Source organism: Ascaphus truei, chromosome 2, assembly GCF_040206685.1.
Source record: "Ascaphus truei isolate aAscTru1 chromosome 2, aAscTru1.hap1, whole genome shotgun sequence".
In the NCBI taxonomy this organism is placed as follows: domain Eukaryota; kingdom Metazoa; phylum Chordata; class Amphibia; order Anura; family Ascaphidae; genus Ascaphus; species Ascaphus truei.
In genome coordinates, this window is record NC_134484.1 from 122,183,100 (window position 1) to 122,205,999 (window position 22,900).

The window sequence follows — 22,900 nt, forward strand, 5'->3', positions numbered from 1 at the left end:
TCCCTAAGTCTCCTGGTCAGAAAGCGTATTGCACAGCAGATGCTAATGCCAATTATTGACTATGGAGACATAGTATATGGCTCGGCTCCTCAAACCCAACTTAGCAAACTTGACACCCTCTACAATTCAATTTGTCGTTTTGTTCTCCAATGCAACTACAACACACATCACTGCGAAATGCTCAAAGAACTAGATTGGTCATCACTAGAGTCTAGGCGCAAAGTTCACCTTTCCTGTCTCACCCTCAAATACTAACTGGGCAAGCTACCCAGCTACCTGAACAAGCTCCTCACCCCTACCACATGCAGCACCTATCACCTGAGATCAGACTCCAAAAGACTATTCATGGTCCCAAGGCTCAACAAAGTATCCGGACGTTCCTCCTTCTCCTTCCGTGCACCCCAAAACTGGAACAACCTACCAGAGACTCTCATATACACCACCAGCTTAAGTTCTTTCAAATCTAAGGCTGTCTCACACTTTAATCTGGTCTGTAACTGTTGCATACGCTCATAATATATATTTTCTTTAACTGTGCACGCAATGTCTTGTATATAATGTATGCCTTGTTCATTTATGTAACTGTACTTGTAACCATGTATTATTTGTTTTACTCTGTGCCCAGGACATACTTGAAAACGAGAGGTAACTCTCAATGTATTACTTCCTGGTAAAATATTTTATAAATAAAATAAATAAATAAATAATTTGTACTTTCCAGGAATGTACAGTATCAGTTCCGAATATCGAGGGATTTCTGTATTATTTAAAGTGACCCATGGCTATTGCTCATTTTCTTGTGTAGTTGTGATATTATTCACTTGTCTTTGGATCCTTTTCCTGTGCTATGATTGAACGCCATAATCTTTAAATAAAGTAAACAATACGGAAAAACAAAACAAAGTTGTGGATTAATTTAAAATACATTTTTTTTTATTAGAAAGTATTGCACATTAAAACAGATTGTTAATGTGCAGATAACGCTCTACCGGTTGGTAGCTCTTGAGGACTGGCGTTGGCTACCCCTGGCCTAAAGGTTGCTCAGTCTGGATTCAGAGTGAATGCAAAGTCTGGTGACCACCACTTGCTTAGAAATAAACTGTTCATCAGATGAATAAAATATTCTGTGTTATCACTAAAACATTTAAACATACAGAAAGCTCTGTACCTACATACAGTTGTGTGAAAAAGAAAGTACACCCTCTTTGAATTCTATGGTTTTACATATCAGGACATAATAACAATCACCTGTTCCTTAGCAGGTCTTAAAATTAGGCAAATACAACCTCAGATGAACAAAAACACATGACATATTACACTGTCATGATTTATTTAACAAAAATAAAACCAAAATGGAGAAGATGTGTGTGAAAAACTAAGTACACCCTTATTGCTTCCACAGGGATTAAGATGCTAAGTAGCAGACAGGTGCTGCTAATCAAATGCCCTTGATTAGTTGATCATCAGCAAGTGTGACCACCTCTATAAAAGCCGAAGTTTTAGCAGTTTGCTGCTCTGGAGCATTCAGGTGTGTGTTAACACAATGCCAAGGAAGAAAGACATCAGCAATGATCTTAGAGAAGCCATTGTTGCTGCCCATCAATCGAGGAAGGGTTATAAGGCCATTTCCAAACAATTTAAAGTCCATCATTCTACAGTGAGAAAGATTATTCAAAAGTGGAAAACATTCAAGACAGTTGCCAATCTACCCAGGAGTGGACGTCCCAGCAAATTCACCCCAAGGTCAGACCATGCAATGCTCAGAGAAATTGCAAAAAAAACCCCAAGAGTTACATCTCAGACTCTAAAGGCCTCAGTTAGCATGTTAAATGTTAAAGCTCATGACAGTACAAATAGAAATAGACTGAACAAGTATGGTTTGTTTAAAAGGGTTGCCAGGAGAAAGCCTGTTCTCTCTAAAAAGAACATGGCAGCACTGCTGAGGTTTGCAAAGTTGCATCTGAACAAACCACAAGACTTCTGGAACAATGTCCCAGTCAAAGTTCAGACCTCAACCCGATTGAAATGCTGTGGCTGGACCTCAAGAGAGCTGTGCATAAACAAATACCCACAAACCTCAATGAACTGAAGCAACATTGTAAAGAAGAGTGGGCCAAAATTCCTCCACAACGATGTGAGAGACTGATAAAGTCATAAAGAAAACGATTACTTCAAGTTGCTACTAACGGTGATGCTACAATCTATTGAATCATAAGGTATACTTAGGTTTTTCACACATGACTTCTCCATTTTGGCTTTATTTTTGTTAAATAAATCATGACACGGTGTAATATGTCATGTGTTGTTGTTCATCTGAGGTTGTATTTACCTAATTGTAAGACCCGCTAAGGAACAGATTGTTATTATGTCCTGATATGTAAAACCATAGAATTCAAAGAGGGTGTACTTTCTTTTTCACACAACTGTATATAATTAATACACCGTGATGAAAATGATTATATCAGCTATTCAATGTGAATAATACAATATGTGACACTAGTCTCAATAAGGAGTGAAAACAGTCTTTAAAAGAGATGGCAGTCTAGGGAACGAAAACAAGTTCTTCTCAAAACTTGGAAATACAGACTACAAAAGGCAAAATCCCCCTGGCACAAAAATAACAGTCTCAGATTAATGGACTACCAAAAACCCAGTCCCCGGTGAATGTAGTACCAAAAACCCAATCCCAGATGAATGTACTACCGAAACACCAGTCCCAGATGAATGTACTATCAAAACACCAGTCCCAGACTGACCTGAATGGTGATGATGGTAACTCCAATAAAACACATGACAACAGTCTCTTCAGATAACTTGCAATTCTGCAGAGTAAACTTTAAAGTAAAGCTTTAAAGAATGGAATTCCAAATTCAGGCATATTATCAAAGTCCTGCCAGAACGTGAAGCATCACATTGTTTCATTTTACCAATGCTTTATTTTTTATGCATATTTATACAAATATATCTACATCTAACTTGACTGCAAACGAAGAACAACAAGAGAACAAATAATATTTTAATTTCTTTATTTTCTTCTGAATATTTTATATAGAAGCCCATTTTTTGTCTTGATGGAGGAGGAGGATAAAAGGAGAAAACATGAGACATGTATTTAAGTTATAGCATTTGCGAGCAGTCATTTTTGTAGGCAACATGTTTGAAAACCATTAGACAAAAAAATAATTACAACAAAGCACCGTTAAAAGAAAGCATGATCCCTGAATTCTAAATAAAATACTGTCATGTGTATTATTATTGTAACAAACTGGTTGCGGTACTTAGTCACATTATAGTCAGGTAGCAATGCGAACGTAAAGCCAAGTCTGAAGCAGGGGGTTTGCCAAAGAAAATCAACCGCTCCCTCTTCTGATCAAATGAAAACACTAATGAGTTTGTAGTGCGAGAAGAACCATTTCTTTGGTAGAAAAATGAAGGAGTGATTTTGCTACTTACATATCTGTGTGCTGATGCTGCTCAATCCCTTCACTTTTGACTGGTACAACAATAAGGCTTAACAGGATTTAATTGCATCATAGATCCAGTATGACAAGAGAAGTATCTGTAGCTTAAGCTGCTCTCTAAACTAAAAAGGTTACACGTTTGCTGCTGGAGAGGGCCAATAATGTATTGCCCAGCAATACGATGTGCGGACTTCCAGCAAGGTGTTAGAAACAATAACCTAACACCCCATATATTAATAACTATGCATGTGTTGCTGTAGGCGAATACTTGTTGTAAAGAGGCATTAATATCAAAACATGTAAACATTCAGAATTACCGACAAAATAACAAAAAACAAAAACAAAAAAGTTAAAAACCCTGTGTTGAAAAATGCGTATCAGTTTTTTTTTTCGTGTGAAGAAAATATTTTACAGCAGTACAAAAACAACGTATGGCATAAAAAGTGAAGTACTTTTTAGAACACTTATTAACAGTACAGCAATGTTATTCTATCAACTAAATTACACAATAACCATCAAATATAATACATAGCCAAATATGTCATAAAGAAGCAGCTGCCTTTACATTAGAAAACAAATGCTCCTTTGTCGGGTTTTGCATTGTGAAATCATGATGGCAGGCAACATAATTGCTTGATTTGATTTCGAAACTTTCCACTAATGGGTTCAACAGAAATAAAGATATTGTGTTCTTTGTGTAAATCATATAGAATGGCTATTTGTCATAACCCTGATGTATTTTGAAGACGGACACATTGCCGACAGTTCACAGCAAATGTAACATCCACAATAAAATTAATCCGTTTTTACACTGTGTACATGTTTTTAAGAGGCCTCTACTATGTGAACGCAGCCTCGGACTTTCATTCTAAAGCACCACAAATGTTAGTCCATAAAATGTGACCCTTTGATGGAAATCCACACACAGATTACTTCCCTTTCCTTTGAATGCTCATTATCGATGACTTGCACTCCATATCATTCTATCGGTCAATAAATAGAGACAAAAGATCATATAAATGAAAACAATTGCTATACACACTAAACATTTTTGAGGTTAAGAATTAAGCGAACTGAAACAAAAAAAAGAACTCTTCACACATAAGTTATAATGACAGCCGTGTATGAGAAATAAAATAGTAGGACTGGAGGACTGAGTCAAGGATGCTTAAATTGCAACAACTACTGTACTTCAAAGAAAAAACAAACACAGTCAGAGAAATCTGCACTGCAAACAAAAAGTGCTGTGTTTTAGTAAAAAAAAAAAAAAAAAAAAGGAAAGGAATTGCATGAGCCTATGTGTCTGAAAACAACAGGAGGGGGAGGTCCTTCATGCTTATTAGGGCCCTTGCTCTGACAGATTACCTGATGAGCAGAAAATACAGGGCGTTAACTAGAATGTATTATGAGATCTTTCATGGTATCAATGCCCAACATTGCTGCAAGAGAAAATTACGCCGTCAACCCAAATGAAACTCATCTTGGAACTCGGACTATATTTTTCGTTCTACAAAGACTAGGTGTAACATTGTTAGAGTTCTACATTGTAGTACATAATAACATAAGGGCATATATTGTCCATGTCACAGCTTGTAAATTGATTTGCAGGCTGTAAAATACAGTATAAAATGTACACCAGAGTTTAGTGTTTGGTTGTTTTACTGCCCTGGGCATCGAAAGCATTTTGATATGGTAGAACTCATTATTGTGCAGCAAACTATTCAATTTATAAAAACTAGAGGGGGTAAACTAATGAAATGGTTAAAATCTGTGCAAAAGTTATCATCCTCAGGGAGTGTACATCAGAAGTCAACATGACCACATGATGTCACCATTGCACTACAAATGCATAAAGTGCTGTTCATTTTATAGAAGTTCAACTAAGCTTTCCACTCTCATGGCACTTCTACTGGTTTATTTAGGCCTTCTGTAATGTGAATATGTACTGATGATCGGTCTTTCTATCTATTGTTATCTGTCTTGTAAACTTTTTCTTTCATGCAACAGCAAAGTGGCAACTGTATACCGACGAACATGTAAGAAGATAGTTACGAGCCTCCAAAAAAACAAAAAGGGGCCTATGTAAAAGGCGTCAATAAAAGCAATTGTGTCATAAAATTGACACGCAGCAGAGTAACAAATTAGTGCGTCTTGGTACGCCAATTGATGTATGTGCTGCACAAGCGGCTACTTTTTTCACCACGGGAAAAGGGGGTAGAGTTAGGGGCGACGTTTGGATGATGTCGGTGGCTCATATGCAAACAATAATATATATTAAAAAAAAAATTCAAGTATGAGACACTTATGTGCCATAAAATGTGTCGACATTGCCCATCAACTTTTTCTTGCCATTTGTCTTTTACACCAAGTTGGAGACTTTTGCTGTATTTATGGCGCACAAGACATGCAAGTAGACGCAAACACTTCTTAATGCATTCCTATGTATGAGCATGACGCACATCATACAAAGGATAAGAAAACGTGCGCCCAATGTAAGTACATCATTCTTGACATTAGATCATGTCTTTTTTTCAGGTAAGCAAAGGCATTTCAGACGCAATACACGCTTTCATTTCATTTTGAAAACACAACTCTTTATACATAGCCCCCAAAATGTGGAATCAAGGCCTCCGTGACCAAAGCGGCATTTTAAAAGAATCATTTACATGATTTTACAGAGTACACAAACCTGCTCAATCTTTCCTTACACTTTTGTTCATTCTAGTATCATCTTGTACAGTTGCTATACACAGAGGTTAACTCAATGCTATTACAGTTTGGAAACTATATTCACTGGCAGTGCTGTTTGCAAAGGTGTGTGTTTTTCTTTCCCAAGTATTTGATCACAAAAAGGATTCTTCAAAATCATCCTAAATTGAAGCCAATCTTCCTTAAAATGAAGATAGTCAGCAAAGTAAACACACTGAGCTCCTCCCACCCATGGTCTCAGAACTTTTTATATTTCGATCCGAGTTTGAATCCCATCCTATTTTGTCCAACATTGTTACCATAATTGATGATCTAAAATAAGCTAGTGTATTGCAATGACTCAGATTTTTTTATCGTCAATACACCACTTCCAAAACATTTTGTTGTAACAAAATGAGCCTTTTTAATGTTGAAGAGGCATGTAACATTTCCAAATTCTGCCAACAATGAACTGTGCACGATTGGTCAAGATCGTATAACAAATTCTATATCACAGTGCCTTTTGTGTAGCATTGTTAAGCCCAGTGGGTCAGAGTTGATAACAAAAAATGTTTTATGGAAATTACATAGATCCAAACATTTTGGATTTCAGTTGGTGGTTTCCTAATGAAAATAGCACATCTACCCTTTCAAACCTCTGAAATATCACTATACACATAAATACAGCACAGGATAAATACTGATGTTTAGTTACTTAGACAAATGTATCTTTTAGACGCCCCTACTCCAAATCACCAAAAGGTTATGGTTTCTAGGTACAAAAAAACCCTACTGTGAGGATCACAGATTTCAGTGCATTATTGGCCACTACCTGAAGACTGCAATTAACTTATAAGACTCCCTTCAATAGACAACCCCTTTAAATGCTCACTTCCTGTCGCCAAAAAAAACATGGCCTTTTATTTCCTGCTGTGCAGTTCCCCAGTCTGAATGTGACCATATCTACCATTGCTAAGCGACTGAAAAGACACTTCTACATTTGAAGCAATGAGAAGACAGAGACTAATATTAAGCAATGTTTATTTGCTCAATCCCGATTAATATTGTGAAGATTCTAGAGGCAGCGTTTGTTAATCCACCACATTTACAAAACAAACTCTCTGTGGGAAGTAGACAGAACAGCTGGCTTAATTAAAATCTCACCATATAATGCCTAACGTGGGCGTGAGCAAATATCTCGGTAAGTAAGAATCTCACATATTCTTTCCATCGGCTGGGCGATCATCATACATTATCAGTCAAGGAAAAGACAAGTTAAGATTGATTAGGAAAAAAAAAAAAATGTTTACAAGCCAGTTTACAGAAATACCAAAGCCGCATTACGACCTGAATTCACAATGGCATGGCACAAGGCCTTTTATAAAAGCTATTTGTGTTAAGGATATGTACATGTACAGTAGGGTCTTCTTTACTTACAAACTGAGTGAAGGTGTGTAGAATTGAGATTTGAATAAGTTAATAGAGTGACAAAACACTGAGAACAATTTATCTCGTTGAAACATTTTTCTCCTCTAGACATTGTCATGAAACAGATGATTTAACACTGAAAATGTTCTATTACAACAAACATACATACAAAAAAAAAAAAAAAAAAGATGGGGAAAAATAAAAATGTTACTGCTCTTGGCGTAGCCATTTTGGCTGTAAGGTGTAAGGGGCGCTTCATCCTCTATTCAATTTCTACCGTACAACTAAACACGCTACACACAATTTTGAAGGGCCTATGCAGTCATCATGACAAAAGGCTCCACAGCCTTTGCACACAATCATGGCTTTCAGCCTGCAAGAGCATTTCAGTTCCAGTTCATCTGCACTGCTGCTGTCATTGAATTTCTGGACAGGGATTGGAGTGTTCTGACTGCTTAGTCCAGATGCAGACTTAGAGTTGCTCCCTAAAATTCCAATAGATTTTTCAATGGCAGAGGCTGCCCTTTTGAAGCTTGTGCTACCAAAGTGAATTGCTGGATAGCTCACACATTGCTGCTGCTGCTGTGGCAGCAGCTGCTGTGTTTGTATTTTCTGTGCAGCTAACTGGGTGAAAGGCTTTTGTGGCTCAGAAAGTAAGTAGGAAGAAAAATCAGCATTTTTCAAGGCAAATGCTTTCAACTGTTCTTTTACTTCGTTCTGTTCGTAGGAAGCTTGTTTCATGGTCAGTTCACAGCTGTTGTTTAAACCGTCCTCAAAAGAGATGGGCTCAGACTTTATATTGCTACATATGCTTACAGGCTGAGGCCAACCTAGTCTTTTAGTGGTTTCCATAGTAACTGCTGGTTGCTTTTGATCAGAAGGGACTTCTGGATTAGATATGGAAGGATGTACTAAAAATTTATGTTGCAGAGTCTGTGAGGCATTGCTTAGGTCATCACCTTCCTTAATGTGAATGTTTGGTGAATAAGCATTCCCCATTCGAAGAGGATGAGATGGTACATTCGTTTCTCCCAAAACCTTCTGTTCAGGGTGCCTGTTAAAAGCAAACGCATTACTGCCAGGCTGTGCCTTCACAGAACCTTGTGGCAAAAACACAGGAGCACCTGAACCTCTCTGAGCCATGGACATTTGGTAAAAATGCTGCCTATGTGAGGTACTAGCTTCTGGGTGATAGCTGCCATTTTTGTCAACATTAAATATGCTTTGCTGGAAGCTGCAAGAAGGGAGTGGCCTCTTTTGTTGTTTGATCTCTGGGCTGTGGGCAATTCTGGCCTGAACTGAATGTTTGCTCATCCACTCCTGCTTAAATGCCTGTCCTTGGCCTAGTGAATTCATGTTAGAACCCATCATGCAAGAAGACATGTTAGCATCTGTGTCCATTGAGAGCTTTACAGACTCACATTTTATTTGAGCATGTTCACCTATAGTCCTAGCCATCCTTTTTTTAGGATGGTTTTCTCGTTTCCTCACTTGTAAAGGGTGCATGTTTCCCACCGGATACCCCTTGCCATCTGGAGTGGGAGAGCAGGAAGAATTGTCTGCAATAATTCTCTCAGATGCAGATGTTTTAAACACAGAGGTAGTCTGCAGAGGTAGCCTACTAATTTCTAACTTTGCTCCTAATCGGGGTTGTGGCAGCACTTTTTCCAATGGCAAGTTGCCTTGCAGCAATTGCGTTACTAGAGGATTATTCGCCTCAACTGATGAAAGACGGCAACTGGAATTTGTCGCATTTGTAACCCTTTTCAAGGTTTCTGTGACCAATAACAAGGGATCCTCTCTGGGAACATTAACAGATGAATTTGAGGCCTGCACACTTGTGGCCAAGTCAGCAGCATGGGAAGGAGTATTGTGCCTTGTAAAATCTTCTGTGTCCATTCCAAAGCACTTGCCAGATTCTCTTGTTTCTGATTTTATAGGAACACTAATGCTCGTCACAGGACTCCTAGAGGGGAGCGTCGACATTTGTGGATAACTCCCAGGTTCACTCTTGACATTTCCTAAAATGTCTTCCTTCATGTATTCCATATGCTTGTTTGTAGTTAGATGGTTATCCACCGCTTTATCAGTATTCATTTGCTCTTTATCACCCCAGCAAATTCTATTGTTAGAAATGTACTGAGTATTTGAGATACTACCACATTTTAAGGAAGAAGGGCACCGTAACTGCTCAGTAAAGTTTTGTTGGCAAGCAACAGATTCACTTAATTTCTCTTGTTGCATGTAAGGGGTTTCCAAAAGGCTGGTACAAGCTGCTTGCTTGTTTCGGTCATCTCTTGATAATCTAGCAGCAATGTTTGAATTGGAAATGTGCTCAGTGCCCTCACTTACGAAGTTCTCTTGTCTGCTTATGACAGAGACTTGAGGACATGCTTTATTTTGTATGGCAGGTACTGTCTTCCCAGGCCTGTTCTGTGGCTCCATACAATTTTCTGCATTTTCAGCAGTAAATGGGAACGTGGAATTTAGAGTTGTACAGTGATCAACAATCACTTTGCATGGGATAGATCTGTTTGTTGTAGTCTGTGACAAACCCATAGAGCGCGATTTACCATGCAAATCTGTCAATTTACTACAAGAGGTTTTATCTAAATTATCAGCATGTATTTTGGCATGGTTGTAATCAGAATTCATAGTCCTCCTGTTGTTGGCAAACAGTGGAACTGGAGGCCTCACAAGAGCATCTATAATTGCTTCCCCATGGTTTGACATTGTCCTAACAGAAGTGCAGATTTTTACAGTGCTTTCTTCTTCACCCCCAGCTAAACTGTCAGGGAATCTGTTGCTTTTACCCACTGAGGAATTTAGGGAATTCAGCAAACAGCTACTAGGATGAGGGTTTGGCAAACTACTCCCAATGGATGAAGTTGGCACAGTGGTGTACGGATTGGTGACTGTATTAACATTATTGATGGATACTGGCATTCTTTTTTCCTCCACCGAGTTGGATAGAATGGAATTTATTACAGAGGCTGGGCTGCTAGTGTTATCAGTACATTTTGGTACAAGAGCTTTGCATTGAATGTCCATCTCCTTGATGGATTTTAGCATATTTATGTTACATGCAGATGTTATAGTATTTTCACTGTCGATAGACATAAGAACTGAAGATTTATCAAGTGGATTTGCAAAGGGAGCATCGGCAGTGGTGCAGACAGACATTGGACCAATGTTTTCATTTACATGCACTGGCACACTGTCATCTTCAGTGGAGGTAGATGTAACAGCTTTGTCACTGGAATGTGGCACATTAATATTTTCATTAGAGCTGTGCACAGATGCATCAGAATCTGTTTCTGATAACGCTGCAGTACTGAGCGATTTCTGTAATGTAGAGATCAGCTCGCGATGAAGGGTGGACTTGTTGCTAGGAGATTTGCAGTTTGGATTGATGATGATAACACCGGTGGAACCTTCTATCTTTGCATCAGAAGACGATGGCATGTCGAATGCCGGAGTATCTTCTTTGGAGCAGATTTTCCCATCTTTACTGGTCTGTGGTATATTGACTCTTGCCTGATGCTTGGCAAAAAGCTTAGCCTTGGTTTGTTCCTTGATGTGTGCCAGTGTTCTTGTTTTGCTGCCTTCACAGGGACTTCCAACACCTCCAGACACTATACTTGCAGCAGCAGCCACAGCCGCAGCAGCTGCAGCCTCTCTCTGCGCCCTGGCTTGTTGTGCCCTTGCCTTGATATCGGCAAGGGTTCTAGCTCCAGTATTCCTTCCTCCACTGACGGAGGTGCTGGAGGAAACCTTTGAATCGAGCTTCGGAGCTGGTTGGCTTTTGATGATAAAAGGTGGTCCAATTTTTGAAAGCTGGATCTAGGACAAGAAGCCATAAATAAAAAAGCATTATTAAACGTAATATTTATAACACACACACACACTCACACAGTTTGTACACGTCAGGTCCTTATTTTTACACCTGTAAAATTGTAAAGACAAATTCTGCAGATTTTAATCTTTCTGGACTGAACAAAAATTGCGTAAGAATCACCACCACCACGAAGACTCTACTGCTGCAATTTTCTCTCCCAGAATCCCCTTGCCTTGTTCTCATTCATTTTCAATGGGAGAGCAGGGACATTATCAAATTGGCGTTTCGAAGTCGGTATAATGCCACATTATTCCACTGGCACATGTAAAGTTACACACTTACCTATATAAATCCATCTCATATTTTATTAGAGGATGCAAAGAGAGTACCTTTACACTCCCTAATTGGAGATATTATATGCTCAGAAATATACCCAGTTCTGATATTATTTAATAAAAAGCACCAGGGATTCAGGAAATGGCTCTGCCTTAAATTAGAGAGAGAATATTATTAACGTGGCCCTCTATAATGAATGCTCATGGCTTTCTTTGAAGTTGCAAGGTCTGCCTGACCTTGTACCTTACACATACACAGTGCATATTTTATATTTACAAATGTTAAGGTATTTATTTTTGAGAGGAAAAAAAAAATGTTTTTGCAAAGTGTTATGCACAGAAAAGATGCAACATTATCGGTTCAACTTCCCCATAAGATCTGACATTTTACACAGGTTAAAATCTACCCATCTTCCTATCCCAAGGGGTGCGCAACACTAGTCCTCCAGTGCCACCAACTGTCAGGTTTTCAGGATATCCCTGCTTCAGCACAGGTGGCTCAACAAAGACTGAACCACTGTTTGAGCCACGTGAGCTGAAGCAGGAATAGCCTAAAACCTGACCTGTTGGTGTCCCTTGAGGACTGGAGTTGCCAAAGCCTTGCACTATGAACACATTCATCCAGGCTATTACTAAAAACACAGATACCCAGGAAGCTCTCAGAAACCACCCCAAAAAATGCTTTTCATGCAGCTGGTTGTGACAGGTTCAATGCCAGGACCATCCTGCCTCTAATTATAGAGGTAAATAAGGATTTTAACCAGTTAGTGTTAGGACCTGCGAACTGGTCATGCCTTATAAGTGGCTCGCAGGCTTATACGCTTTGACCAAAGGGTTAACTAAATGACCCTTTTTCAAGAGTTATATAGGTATTTCACTGTGTATTTTTGTCACATTGGATGTTGCTCTGGACTTCTTTGTTTCCTGTTTTATACTACTAAAAACCACCACGATTCAACGAACAAAAGTTATAAGTTGTTTGAAAAAAAAAAAACCAACAACAATACACAGTATAATAGCTATGTCAGCCCAGAGACAAAATGCTCTCTCTTACAGTAGTACCTATAAAAAAAAAAAAATGTCAATACGTTTCAGATGTAAAAATATCAAATTTTGGAGGCATACGTTTTATTCTTGGCTACCTTATTACACAACTGTTGAATTAGCTAGGCTTATTCTTGTTTGTGATGCATGTAATGTAGATTCCTAATAATATTTTCCTAATTAGAAATTGCATCTGCTGCAACTTATGTTAATAAGAAAAAAAAAATAGAAAACAAAATGTCATCTAGATTGCATTTGGCATTGTGTGAAGAACTTACTCCATTACAATCTATACCAATATTGTATCATTTGTTCACGTCCCCATACCTTCAGAGGTGGAACTCTGGGTTCTTCCCTGGGTGGATGTTCTTTCTCAGACAGATTTGAGAGTGAAGATACTCTAGTAGGGAGATCATCTTCTATTCTTGCTCTTTTCTCTTTGAATATTCCATAATTGTGCTGTTCTACAGTTTTTCTTTTTGTAATTTCAGGCTCACGACTTTCAGTCCTTGCTGGCTCTGTCTGCTTACCATGCTCAAATGACTTGGAATGAGAACTTTCATTACGATTTTGAGAACTCCCTTGCTGTTTATGGGGCTTACTTCTGGAGGATTCAAAGAACCCAGACATTTCTACTGTGGTGGAATATGCTTTATCATGACAATTGGTCTGAAGTGATTCATTGTTCTTACAAAATGTCCCTTCAGATCCCTCATGTGAGGGAGACAAATATTTTTTTTCAATCATTCGATAATGAGCTGAATTGTTCTTTATGGTTATAGTGTCTGGCGATGATATTTCTGGCACAATTTCTTCATATGGTTTCTCATGGTCTATTTCAGATTTACACGGCTTGTGACTTAGCACATCATCTGAAAGGGACGTTTCAGAATTAAGGGGTACTGGAAGATATTTTATATTTTCGGGAACACATTGAGTCTTTTCCTGTTCAACCCCAACATTCTCCACTTGGGATGCTTCTGAGAAACCATCTGTCTCATCCTTGGAAGGGGATTGTGAGTCATCTGATGATGTGGGTGATATTTCTTGCTGTAGCATGAGATGATCATTTGTAGGTGGACTATAAACTGAAGATGCTTCCGAGGTTGGAGGTACATTTGTTGCAAGACATATTTCAGACGCCAGAGCTAGAGAAGACACTGAGGAGGTTTCGGACATTAAAGGTACATCTGACATTGGAGATGCTTCAGAAGTTAAAGGTAAATTGGACACTGGAGATGCTTCTGATGTAAGAGGGTGGCTTGAGGAAGGAGATGCTTCTGACATCACAGGTGATGTGGATATTGAAGAAACATCTGAAGATAGAGACGTGGGTGGGCTTTCATCAATGGGCTTTTGCTGACTTTCTGATTCATTGTTTTCAAAGCTGGATACTTCGGATAGAAAAGCAGCTTCAACAGATGCGGGGGTATAGGGCTCCTCTGATGCAGATTGTGTGTCACCTCCTGGCGATGCAATGCTAGTACATGCTTCCTCTAGGCTCTCCGATGAAAATGAAGTCTCGGAAACACACGCAGTTTCAGAGAACGGTTCATCAGGTTCACTTATCAGCTCCATCTCCAAAGCAGTAGCTTCCTCAATGCACACAGAGTCCACAGGAGCAGATGAGACATCATTCTCTTCTGGGTCATTTAGCTCCTGCAGAGGTGTTGAATCTTCTTTAATTGGTTCACTGTGGGAATTTTCAGAGGAAATAGAAGAAGGAGATGTGCATTCATTCAACTTACTGACTTTCTCAGGCATGTCACCTTCAAGAACATCTGATTTTTCTTCTTCGTTAATATCCACAGAAGGCAACATATCTTCCATCACAACGCAGGACTCTAAGTTTTCAACAGGCAATTCCTTTTCCTCATTCTTAGTGTTCTGAGTTGCCACCTCCTCAGACAACTCAAGCTCAGTCTTGTGGTGCTCTTCCTGGCATTCACAAATGGTGGTCTCTACTTCCTCAGCAATCTCCTCCTGAATTACTGATTCTTCAGATATTAATAGGTCTTCCAAACCTGTTTCGCCGGTGAGGTCCTTGGAAGTAACTTGCTCCATATTACAGAGGGGTTCCCCTAGCAAACCCTTTTCCAACACTGGGGGTATTTCATTGCTGTTCTTCTTACTCTTTTCAAACTGTGCAGAAGGGCCAGGCAAATTCAAAGAGGTATCTAATGAGCTGCTTTCATCTTCACTGCTATTTTGTTCCGAAGTTAGTTGTAGAGATTCTTCTTTGGACATTCCCGACCTATAGTAAGTAGAACACCAAGAATAAACAAACGTCACTACTCATTCATTTTTAAAAACCAATTCACCGATTTGCCTTCACTCATTCAGCGTTTAAGTGGCTTCCAATATTTTACAACATAAAGTACTTAATAGTGCCCATCAGCTGTACAATTATTAGTTATTATAACTGTACAATTATTTGCTGTTAATGTCCCTTAATTGTCATGTATGTTTTGTCTACTTATTATTCTAAGGCCGCCCTATGCATAAAATTACATCTACAGGTTATCTGTTGTATTATTGAAAACTCAATGAAAATCATCTCAAAAATAAAAAGGGTGCTCCTCAAAGATTAAGTATTTTTTTTTCTCTATGCAAACTCTTCTAGTACTGAAAACATTGGTTGCTGTAGTCACTACATTGTAGTGCATTACAAGTGTCTGGAGGAAAACAAACCTAGCTATTCCTCTACAGATTTAAAGCAAAATGTGTATTATATATATTTATTTAAAAAAAAGCGCAGGCTGGGACACAACTCAAGTAAACATAAAAAGAAAGACGAAAGGAAGTGTTGCTTTAAACTGTGTAGCTTACTTTTCTCCGTAAAATCTTTCAAAGAATCTCTCTTTCCAAACTTCTGTTTTCTTTTCTTTTTCAATTTCTTGTCTGATGCGCATTTGCATTTCTGGAGTGAATTCTCCTGCAAAAACAAACACAAAGCCAAAATTGAACACTAACTTGTTCTATTTCAACCTGTATTTTTTTTAATGTACTTTTCAACACAGGGTTTAACAAAATAGTGTGACGGATATAGGTAAAAGAGATGGATTGTATCCACCTTGGAGGGGAACTAGAGATCCCAATGTAAATGTCTCCTAACAAGTGTTTAAACTTGCAGAGGAGAAGACAGGACAAATGTACATGCCACACCTGCAAGTAGGCAATAGCTAATAGGAGTGAACATTTCTAGGTTTCCAGTACAACAACTAGCAAGAGAAGAGAAAAATACAAAGGGGTTGAAATTAAAATATGGGGAAAAACATTTGTAGCAACAGAATTAGGAAAATGCATGCATAAACGATTGTTGACTTAAAAAGAAAAGGCCAGCAATTAGCAGTATTAATGACGAGGGTTAACCATTGTGGTTATTTCAGATTGATAGTTCAATGAAAATCATGATTGGAGATAGTCATTGCAAACTAAACGTCAGAACGAGCAGAGTGGGAAGGATGGGGGAAGTCACTATTCATGTGAAAGACCACATAAAAGCTACAAAAGCACAAGGGACAAGGCTATATGGGTCAACCTAAAAACAAGAGACAAAAGGGTTGTTGTTGATACTGGAGTCTATAGTCTTCCAGCACAGGGAGAGGAGATGGGTAAAGCATAGTGGATCAAGTACTCACAAATGGGGAAAGAATGTCTTTTTTTGTTTGACAGCCTAAGATCCAGTGAGCGAACATGCACAAAAAACAAAGGTTATGAGGTTTAGAACTGCTGGCAAGACACAGTAGAAATGATCTGAAGAAGAGCAACTAAAATGGGGAAGGGACGGCATCATTATACTTATTTGGAAAACCAAAGGCCGACAAAGATTACATTTTTTTTTATATAGACCATGCAGAATGATTTATTCATGGTAATAAAGGCAAAGAACAGCAGATCAAGGACAGAATATGTAAATACAGTGAAAAAGTTTAGAACATGCTTGGGGTGTATACAACGCAAATCATTTTTTTATATACACAAAAAAAACTTTTATATCTAAATAAAAGGGCACAAATATGAGTTTATTTTACAAAGTTTTCTTTTGGACCACGTGCTATTTAAGCAATAAGGCATAAGAACAATAAAGAACCCCGTATTTAGAAAAGTAAGCACTCTGGGAACCTCTGTGAGGTTGCAGATACCAACATTTATATTTGTAGATTTAACTTGGACAATCTTAAAGCACAGATCTGAAACATTAACAATTACACGCGTGTGCAGGCCGTGCTACATGTAAAGGAAATCTTTATTTCCCCAGCATTTTAAAAATTATTCATATTTACCTTCTGACAACCGCTGTTTCCAACCTTGCGACGCATAGGCAAAGAACTCATTATTCAGAGCAGAATTACTAAGGCGTAAAGCCCCATCACTTCCCATCTAAAAGAACAACAGTATAAGAAAATATTACTACATTTACATATCCCTTCCTTCAGCTCTTCCCAAATATCACGCTCGCGCTGCAGAAGAGTCCCGCTGCCCAGGCCCAAAAGGAAATACAAAACCAAGTCACAGTTTTACAAGAATGCATAAACAATACCTATTTGGTGGAAGAGAGGCTATATCTTATTATATATTAGTGAAAGCACTGTATGCCTGTCTGCATCTTCCTGTGTCCCTACGGACAATCTGATTGCACCTTTGGCCTGTCACTCCGCCTCAGGCCATGCCCGCCCCCGCACACCTCTCATTGGTCTGCGGTCCGCCCCCACACAACTCTCATTGGTCTGCGGCCAACACCACTGCCACACTGTCCCACCCCTCACTGACCTACACCACTGACACACTCTCCCACCACTCACTCACAGCTTTGGGAACGCTTGCCAGCACCTAACCCTCACTGCTCTGAGAGATTTGCACCTAACCCTCACTGCTCTCAACCCAGAAAACCCTGACCGCCTGCTACCACGACAGAACTGCACAATCAGGTACACAGTCTTATTGCTTTCAGCACTGCAACATTCCACACCATCACACAACACCACACACACCGCACGCTCACACCTCCTCTTACGGCCTACACTGCCAACACACCTCCCCTTCACCTCACCGCACTGTCTCATCCTCACCTCTCCAACGGACACCGCACCCCCCGCCCCCGAGGCAGCAGCGCTGTGTGATCCTCACATCACCAACGGACACCGCACGTGGCCGCAGCTCCTCCGGAGATCACACCACACAGAACCAACATTCCCCGTGTCTCCCTGTTTCCCGCGCTTTCACCCCCCCCCCCGGCGCCGCTACAGTCAGCGGGGGAGCGGAGCGAGCGCCCGGGACACCCCCCACGGCTCTCAAGCACGTGCCGTGCGCCCTCGCGCTCTCCTCCTCTCCCCATGTCAGCTCCCCCCCCGGTGCTCCGCTCAGCTCTCCCCCCCGGAGCTCCGCTCAGCTCTCCCCCCCGGTGCTCCGCTCACCTCTCCCCCCCGGAGCTCCGCTCAGCTCTCCCCCCCGGTGCTCCGCTCACCTCTCCCCCCCGGTGCTCCGCTCACCTCCCCCCCGGTGCTCCGCTCACCTCCCCCCCGGTGCTCCGCTCACCTCCCCCCCCGGTGCTCCGCTCACCTCCCCCCCGGTGCTCCGCTTACCTCCCCCCCGGTGCTCCCCTCACCTCCCCCCCGGTGCTCCCCTCACCTTCCCCCGGTGCTCCCCTCACCTCCCCCCCGATGCTCCGACAGGCAGTGGACACGCGGCGCCTAAGATGGCGGCGCCCGGAAGGACCCCCTTCCTCCCTCGCGGAGTAAGATGGCGGCGGACGGAAGGAGAGGTGACGTGTGTGTGTGACACTGTGTGTGTGTGTGTGTGGGACACTGTGTGTGTGTGTGTTACACTGTGTGTGTGTCACTGTGTGTGTCAGGCACTCTAGGGTGGGGACCGGAGCTACGCATGGGGGGTGGGGGAGCAGGAGCGGAGAGAGAGGCAGGAGCGGAGAGAGAGGGGGGAGCGGAGAAACATACAGGGGGAGTGGAGAGGAGGGACACGGAAATTGTAAGCAACCCACCCCCCCTCCTGTTCACTGTCCCCTCCTCCTGTCCACTGTGTCCCCCCCTCCCGTCCACTGTGTCCCCCCCTCCCGTCCACTGTGTCCCCCCCTCCTCTCCACTGTCCCTCCCCCCCTCCTGTCCACTGTCCCTCCCCCCCTCGGCAACGCCGGGTCTCTCAGCTAGTATATATATATATATATATATATATATATATATATATATATATATATATATATATATATATATATATATATATATATATATATATATATATATATATATATATATATATATATATATATACATATATATATATATATATATATATATATATATATATATATACACAGTGGTTGATAAATCACCAAAAAATCTACTCGCCACACAAAAAAAATCTACTCGCCACCTAGTACCAAACGTGTGCTGCTTGGGCCAATATTTACTCGCCCGGGGGTGAAATCCACTCGCCCGGGGCGAGCAAATGTATAGGTTTGTCGAACACTGTAGGTATGTGTGTGTATATATATATACACACACATACCTACAGTGTTCGACAAACCTATACATTTGCTCGCCCCGGGCGAGTGGATTTCACCCCCGGGCGAGTAAATATTGGCCCAAGCAGCACACGTTTGGTACTAGGTGGCGAGTAGATTTTTTTGTGTGGCGAGTAGATTTTTTGGTGATTTATCAACCACTGTGTATATATATATATATATATATATATATATATATATATATATATATATATATATATATATATATATATATATATATACTAGCTGAGAGACCCGGCGTTGCCGAGGGGGGGAGGGACAGTGGACAGGAGGGGGGGAGGGACAGTGGAGAGGAGGGGGGGACACAGTGGACGGGAGGGGGGGACACAGTGGACGGGAGGGGGGGACACAGTGGACAGGAGGAGGGGACAGTGAACAGGAGGGGGGGTGGGTTGCTTACAATTTCCGTGTCCCTCCTCTCCACTCCCCCTGTATGTTTCTCCGCTATATATATATATATATATGTATATATATACACACACATACCTACAGTGTTCGACAAACCTATACATTTGCTCGCCCCGGGCGAGTGGATTTCACCCCCGGGCGAGTAAATATTGGCCCAAGCAGCACACGTTTGGTACTAGGTGGCGAGTAGATTTTTTTGTGTGGCGAGTAGATTTTTTGGTGATTTGTCAACCACTGTATGTATGTATGTATGTATGTATGTATGTATGTATGTATGTATGTATGTATGTATGTATGTATATATATATATATATATATATATATATATATAATAGATAGAGCCAGTCAGCACACTAATACAAAGCATAGGCAGATGCTAGTCCCATAGAGATAAACAGCATAGTTACCAGTCCGTGAACTAATAAAGGAGACAGCATACAGCAAGGGGTAGTCCAAAAAAAGATGTATTCAAAACATACTGTTACACAGATGCCAACGTTTCGGTCCCACAAAGAGACCTTCCTCAGGGCCGTGCAAGCACCAACTGTGAGTGACCCACCTATATACCCCACCCTAAGTGCACATAAATCACATACAACCAATCACCAGCACCCAATCTATGCAATAATGCACCTCACCTGGCGATCTCCAGCTCCAACCAATGTGCTGCAATTAATGTGTCTAGGTCACTCCCCCAACACAGCGGATTCAATGAACTACTCAGAACGGGCCGTTCTGACGTCACCATCCAGCGACCCATGCTGTCAGGCGCAATGCAAGCCCCACTGTAGCAGCCTTGTTCGCGCGTGCGCAGTGGGGCCTGCATTGCGCCTGACAGCATGGGTCGCTGGATGGTGACGTCAGAACGGCCCGTTCTGAGTAGTTCATTGAATCCCTTGTGTTGGGGGAGTGCCCTAGACAGATTAATTGCAGCACATTGGTTGGAGCTGGAAATCGCCAGGTGAGGTGCATTATTGCATAGATTGGGTGCTGGTGATTGGTTGTATGTGATTTATGTGCACTTAGGGTGGGGTATATAGGTGGGTCACTCACAGTTGGTGGTTGCACGGCCTTGAGGAAGGTCTCTCTGTGGGACCGAAACGTTGGCATCTGTGTAACAGTATGTTTTGAATACATCTTTTTTTGGACTACCCCTTGCTGTATGCTGTTTCCTTTATTAGTTCACGGACTGGTAACTATGATATATATATATATATATATATATATATATATATATATTACACACACATACATATATACACACATACGTGGTCCATATAAAAATGATAATGTGTGAATTATGAGCAGTGGGAAAGGCAATAATAATGCAACATTTTCCCGCGTAACACTGCATGCCCTATAGCGTAATGAAGGAGGAAGCACTTGCATGTGCTGCAGACACTGAAATTGCCACTTATCGTCAAAATAACCACTGGCTGTAAATTATTATTGTTCTCCCTTTTAGCAATTGTTAACATCAGGGAAGCGGAGCGACTTGTAACTTTCACTCTGTGCCGAACCAATTCAAACAATTTTGTTGCCTTGTAATAGGAGGGATGTGTGTAACTACCAATTAAATTCAGCTGTGTCAGTTTGGTGAACAAAGATAAAGTGATCAACTGAAAGCAGAATGTTTATCCTTCTTAACCCTGCTCTATTTTTTTCCCTACCAAATTCTGTATTCATCTTGAAGAAGTCCCCCTCTCTCTCACCTCTCTCCCTCCCCTCCTTCTTTTATTGTTTTTAAACAGAATTCTAACAAGAAGCCCCGGAGGTTAACAGAGCTATATTTTTAGCAATGCGGATTTCCCCCAACCCCCTCCTTCCAGAGATACTTACCAGGGCTTCCCTGGAGCTAGAAATAATGCAATTCAGCTTCACAGGACCCCCTGGTTCTAATTCTTAAAGCAGCAATCCCACCTATTTTTTACATGATTTTTTTTTTCTTTTCTTACAGAAGAGACCAAAAATATAAAAATAAAACCCTTCAGTGTACAAAAGGACACTCAGACACCTTAACATAGGGGTGTAAAAACCACTATTGCTCCCCTTACCATTCTTCTGCCCCCTACCCCCCATATAAGAACTATTTGGAGAGGCAAGCAATAAAAAATAGATTTACTGCAGAAACAATTGTAACCCTTCCTTCATTACAGTAAGATGATAGTGAGTAAGATCCATATCTTGAACCAAAAGTTTTATACAAACAGTATGCATGTATTTAAAAGCCCCTCATTTACAAATTAATAGAAGCATCTTCCTGCCATCAGCAGGCAAATGAGCAAACAAAGCAGATATTAGACTCCAGGACTGGCCATTTAACTACTAAACGAATACTAGAAGAGTTATTTTGAATACAGATTGCAAAATTTCAGTGCCCCAAAATAAATAAAACATTTCGGAAAACACCCCGGTAGTACCTGAACTCCTAAAAATACAGTAGTACCCTTCAGTGTCAATAAGATTCCATAGCTTGCAAGTGGGTGACGCAAATACAAAAATTCTGCAATCTGCATCAGTTCAATAACGTGAAAGTGCTCCATCACATAACATCTTCTCTATAATTTTTTTAGTGTGATCTCACAATATATACCAAAAGCTTAAACGGAATAAACACAAGAGCAAATGTAAAATGATACAACATTTATTGGTTGCATGAGCGCATAGTTAACTGATACATTGACAATTAAATGCATTGGCAGTTTAGAAATTGCAGTGACCACATTTTAATCCCAATTTAAGAAGACCCACAAAACAAAAAACTGGAAGAATTACCCAAAAACAGAAAAGCAGTGGAATATTTCAGTGGTCAGGATAAGCAATGTCTTAGGTATACTGTAGGCAGTTTGTAGGGAAAAATAAATGGATGACTATTTTGGACTAGGACTTTCAAATAATGAACAAAAATGTTTTTGCTAGAGAAGTGGAATCAAATGGTGTTTTGTTTTGTTTTCATTTATGTGCATCATTTCAGTTTCCCTCTCTGGTGAAATGAAAGATTGAGCGGTTTCCGGCTTGATAGATCACATTGTTAAACCTGTACAACATCACATATCACAGCAATCATTTGTACACTGCGCTAATTTAATATTTTTGAACAAGTTATTATTTCGTTTCTGAAGATTAATGACTTTTTTAATGTACATCCTTATGCTTAAAC

At 40.5% G+C, this 22,900-nt stretch overlaps 1 protein-coding gene across 3 annotated transcripts in view; it reads right to left on the reverse strand.

Moving 5' to 3' along the window:
* Window positions 1-3,009: 3,009 nt before the first annotated feature.
* Window positions 3,010-22,900, reverse strand: part of ASXL3 (ASXL transcriptional regulator 3) — a 175,883-nt gene continuing 155,992 nt past the window's right edge. For 2 of the 3 annotated variants that reach the window (XM_075584627.1, XM_075584613.1), the window contains 4 exons: window positions 17,081-17,177; window positions 15,624-15,729; window positions 13,122-15,048; window positions 3,010-11,420 (listed from right to left, as the gene is read on the reverse strand). In XM_075584627.1, coding sequence (XP_075440742.1) covers window positions 7,851-11,420; window positions 13,122-15,048; window positions 15,624-15,729; window positions 17,081-17,177 — 5,700 coding nt within the window. In that variant the 3' untranslated portion in view covers window positions 3,010-7,850. Of the gene's footprint in view, window positions 11,421-13,121; window positions 15,049-15,623; window positions 15,730-16,435; window positions 16,471-17,080; window positions 17,178-22,900 lie in introns of those variants that run through there. The other variant, XM_075584620.1, reaches the window with a different exon arrangement.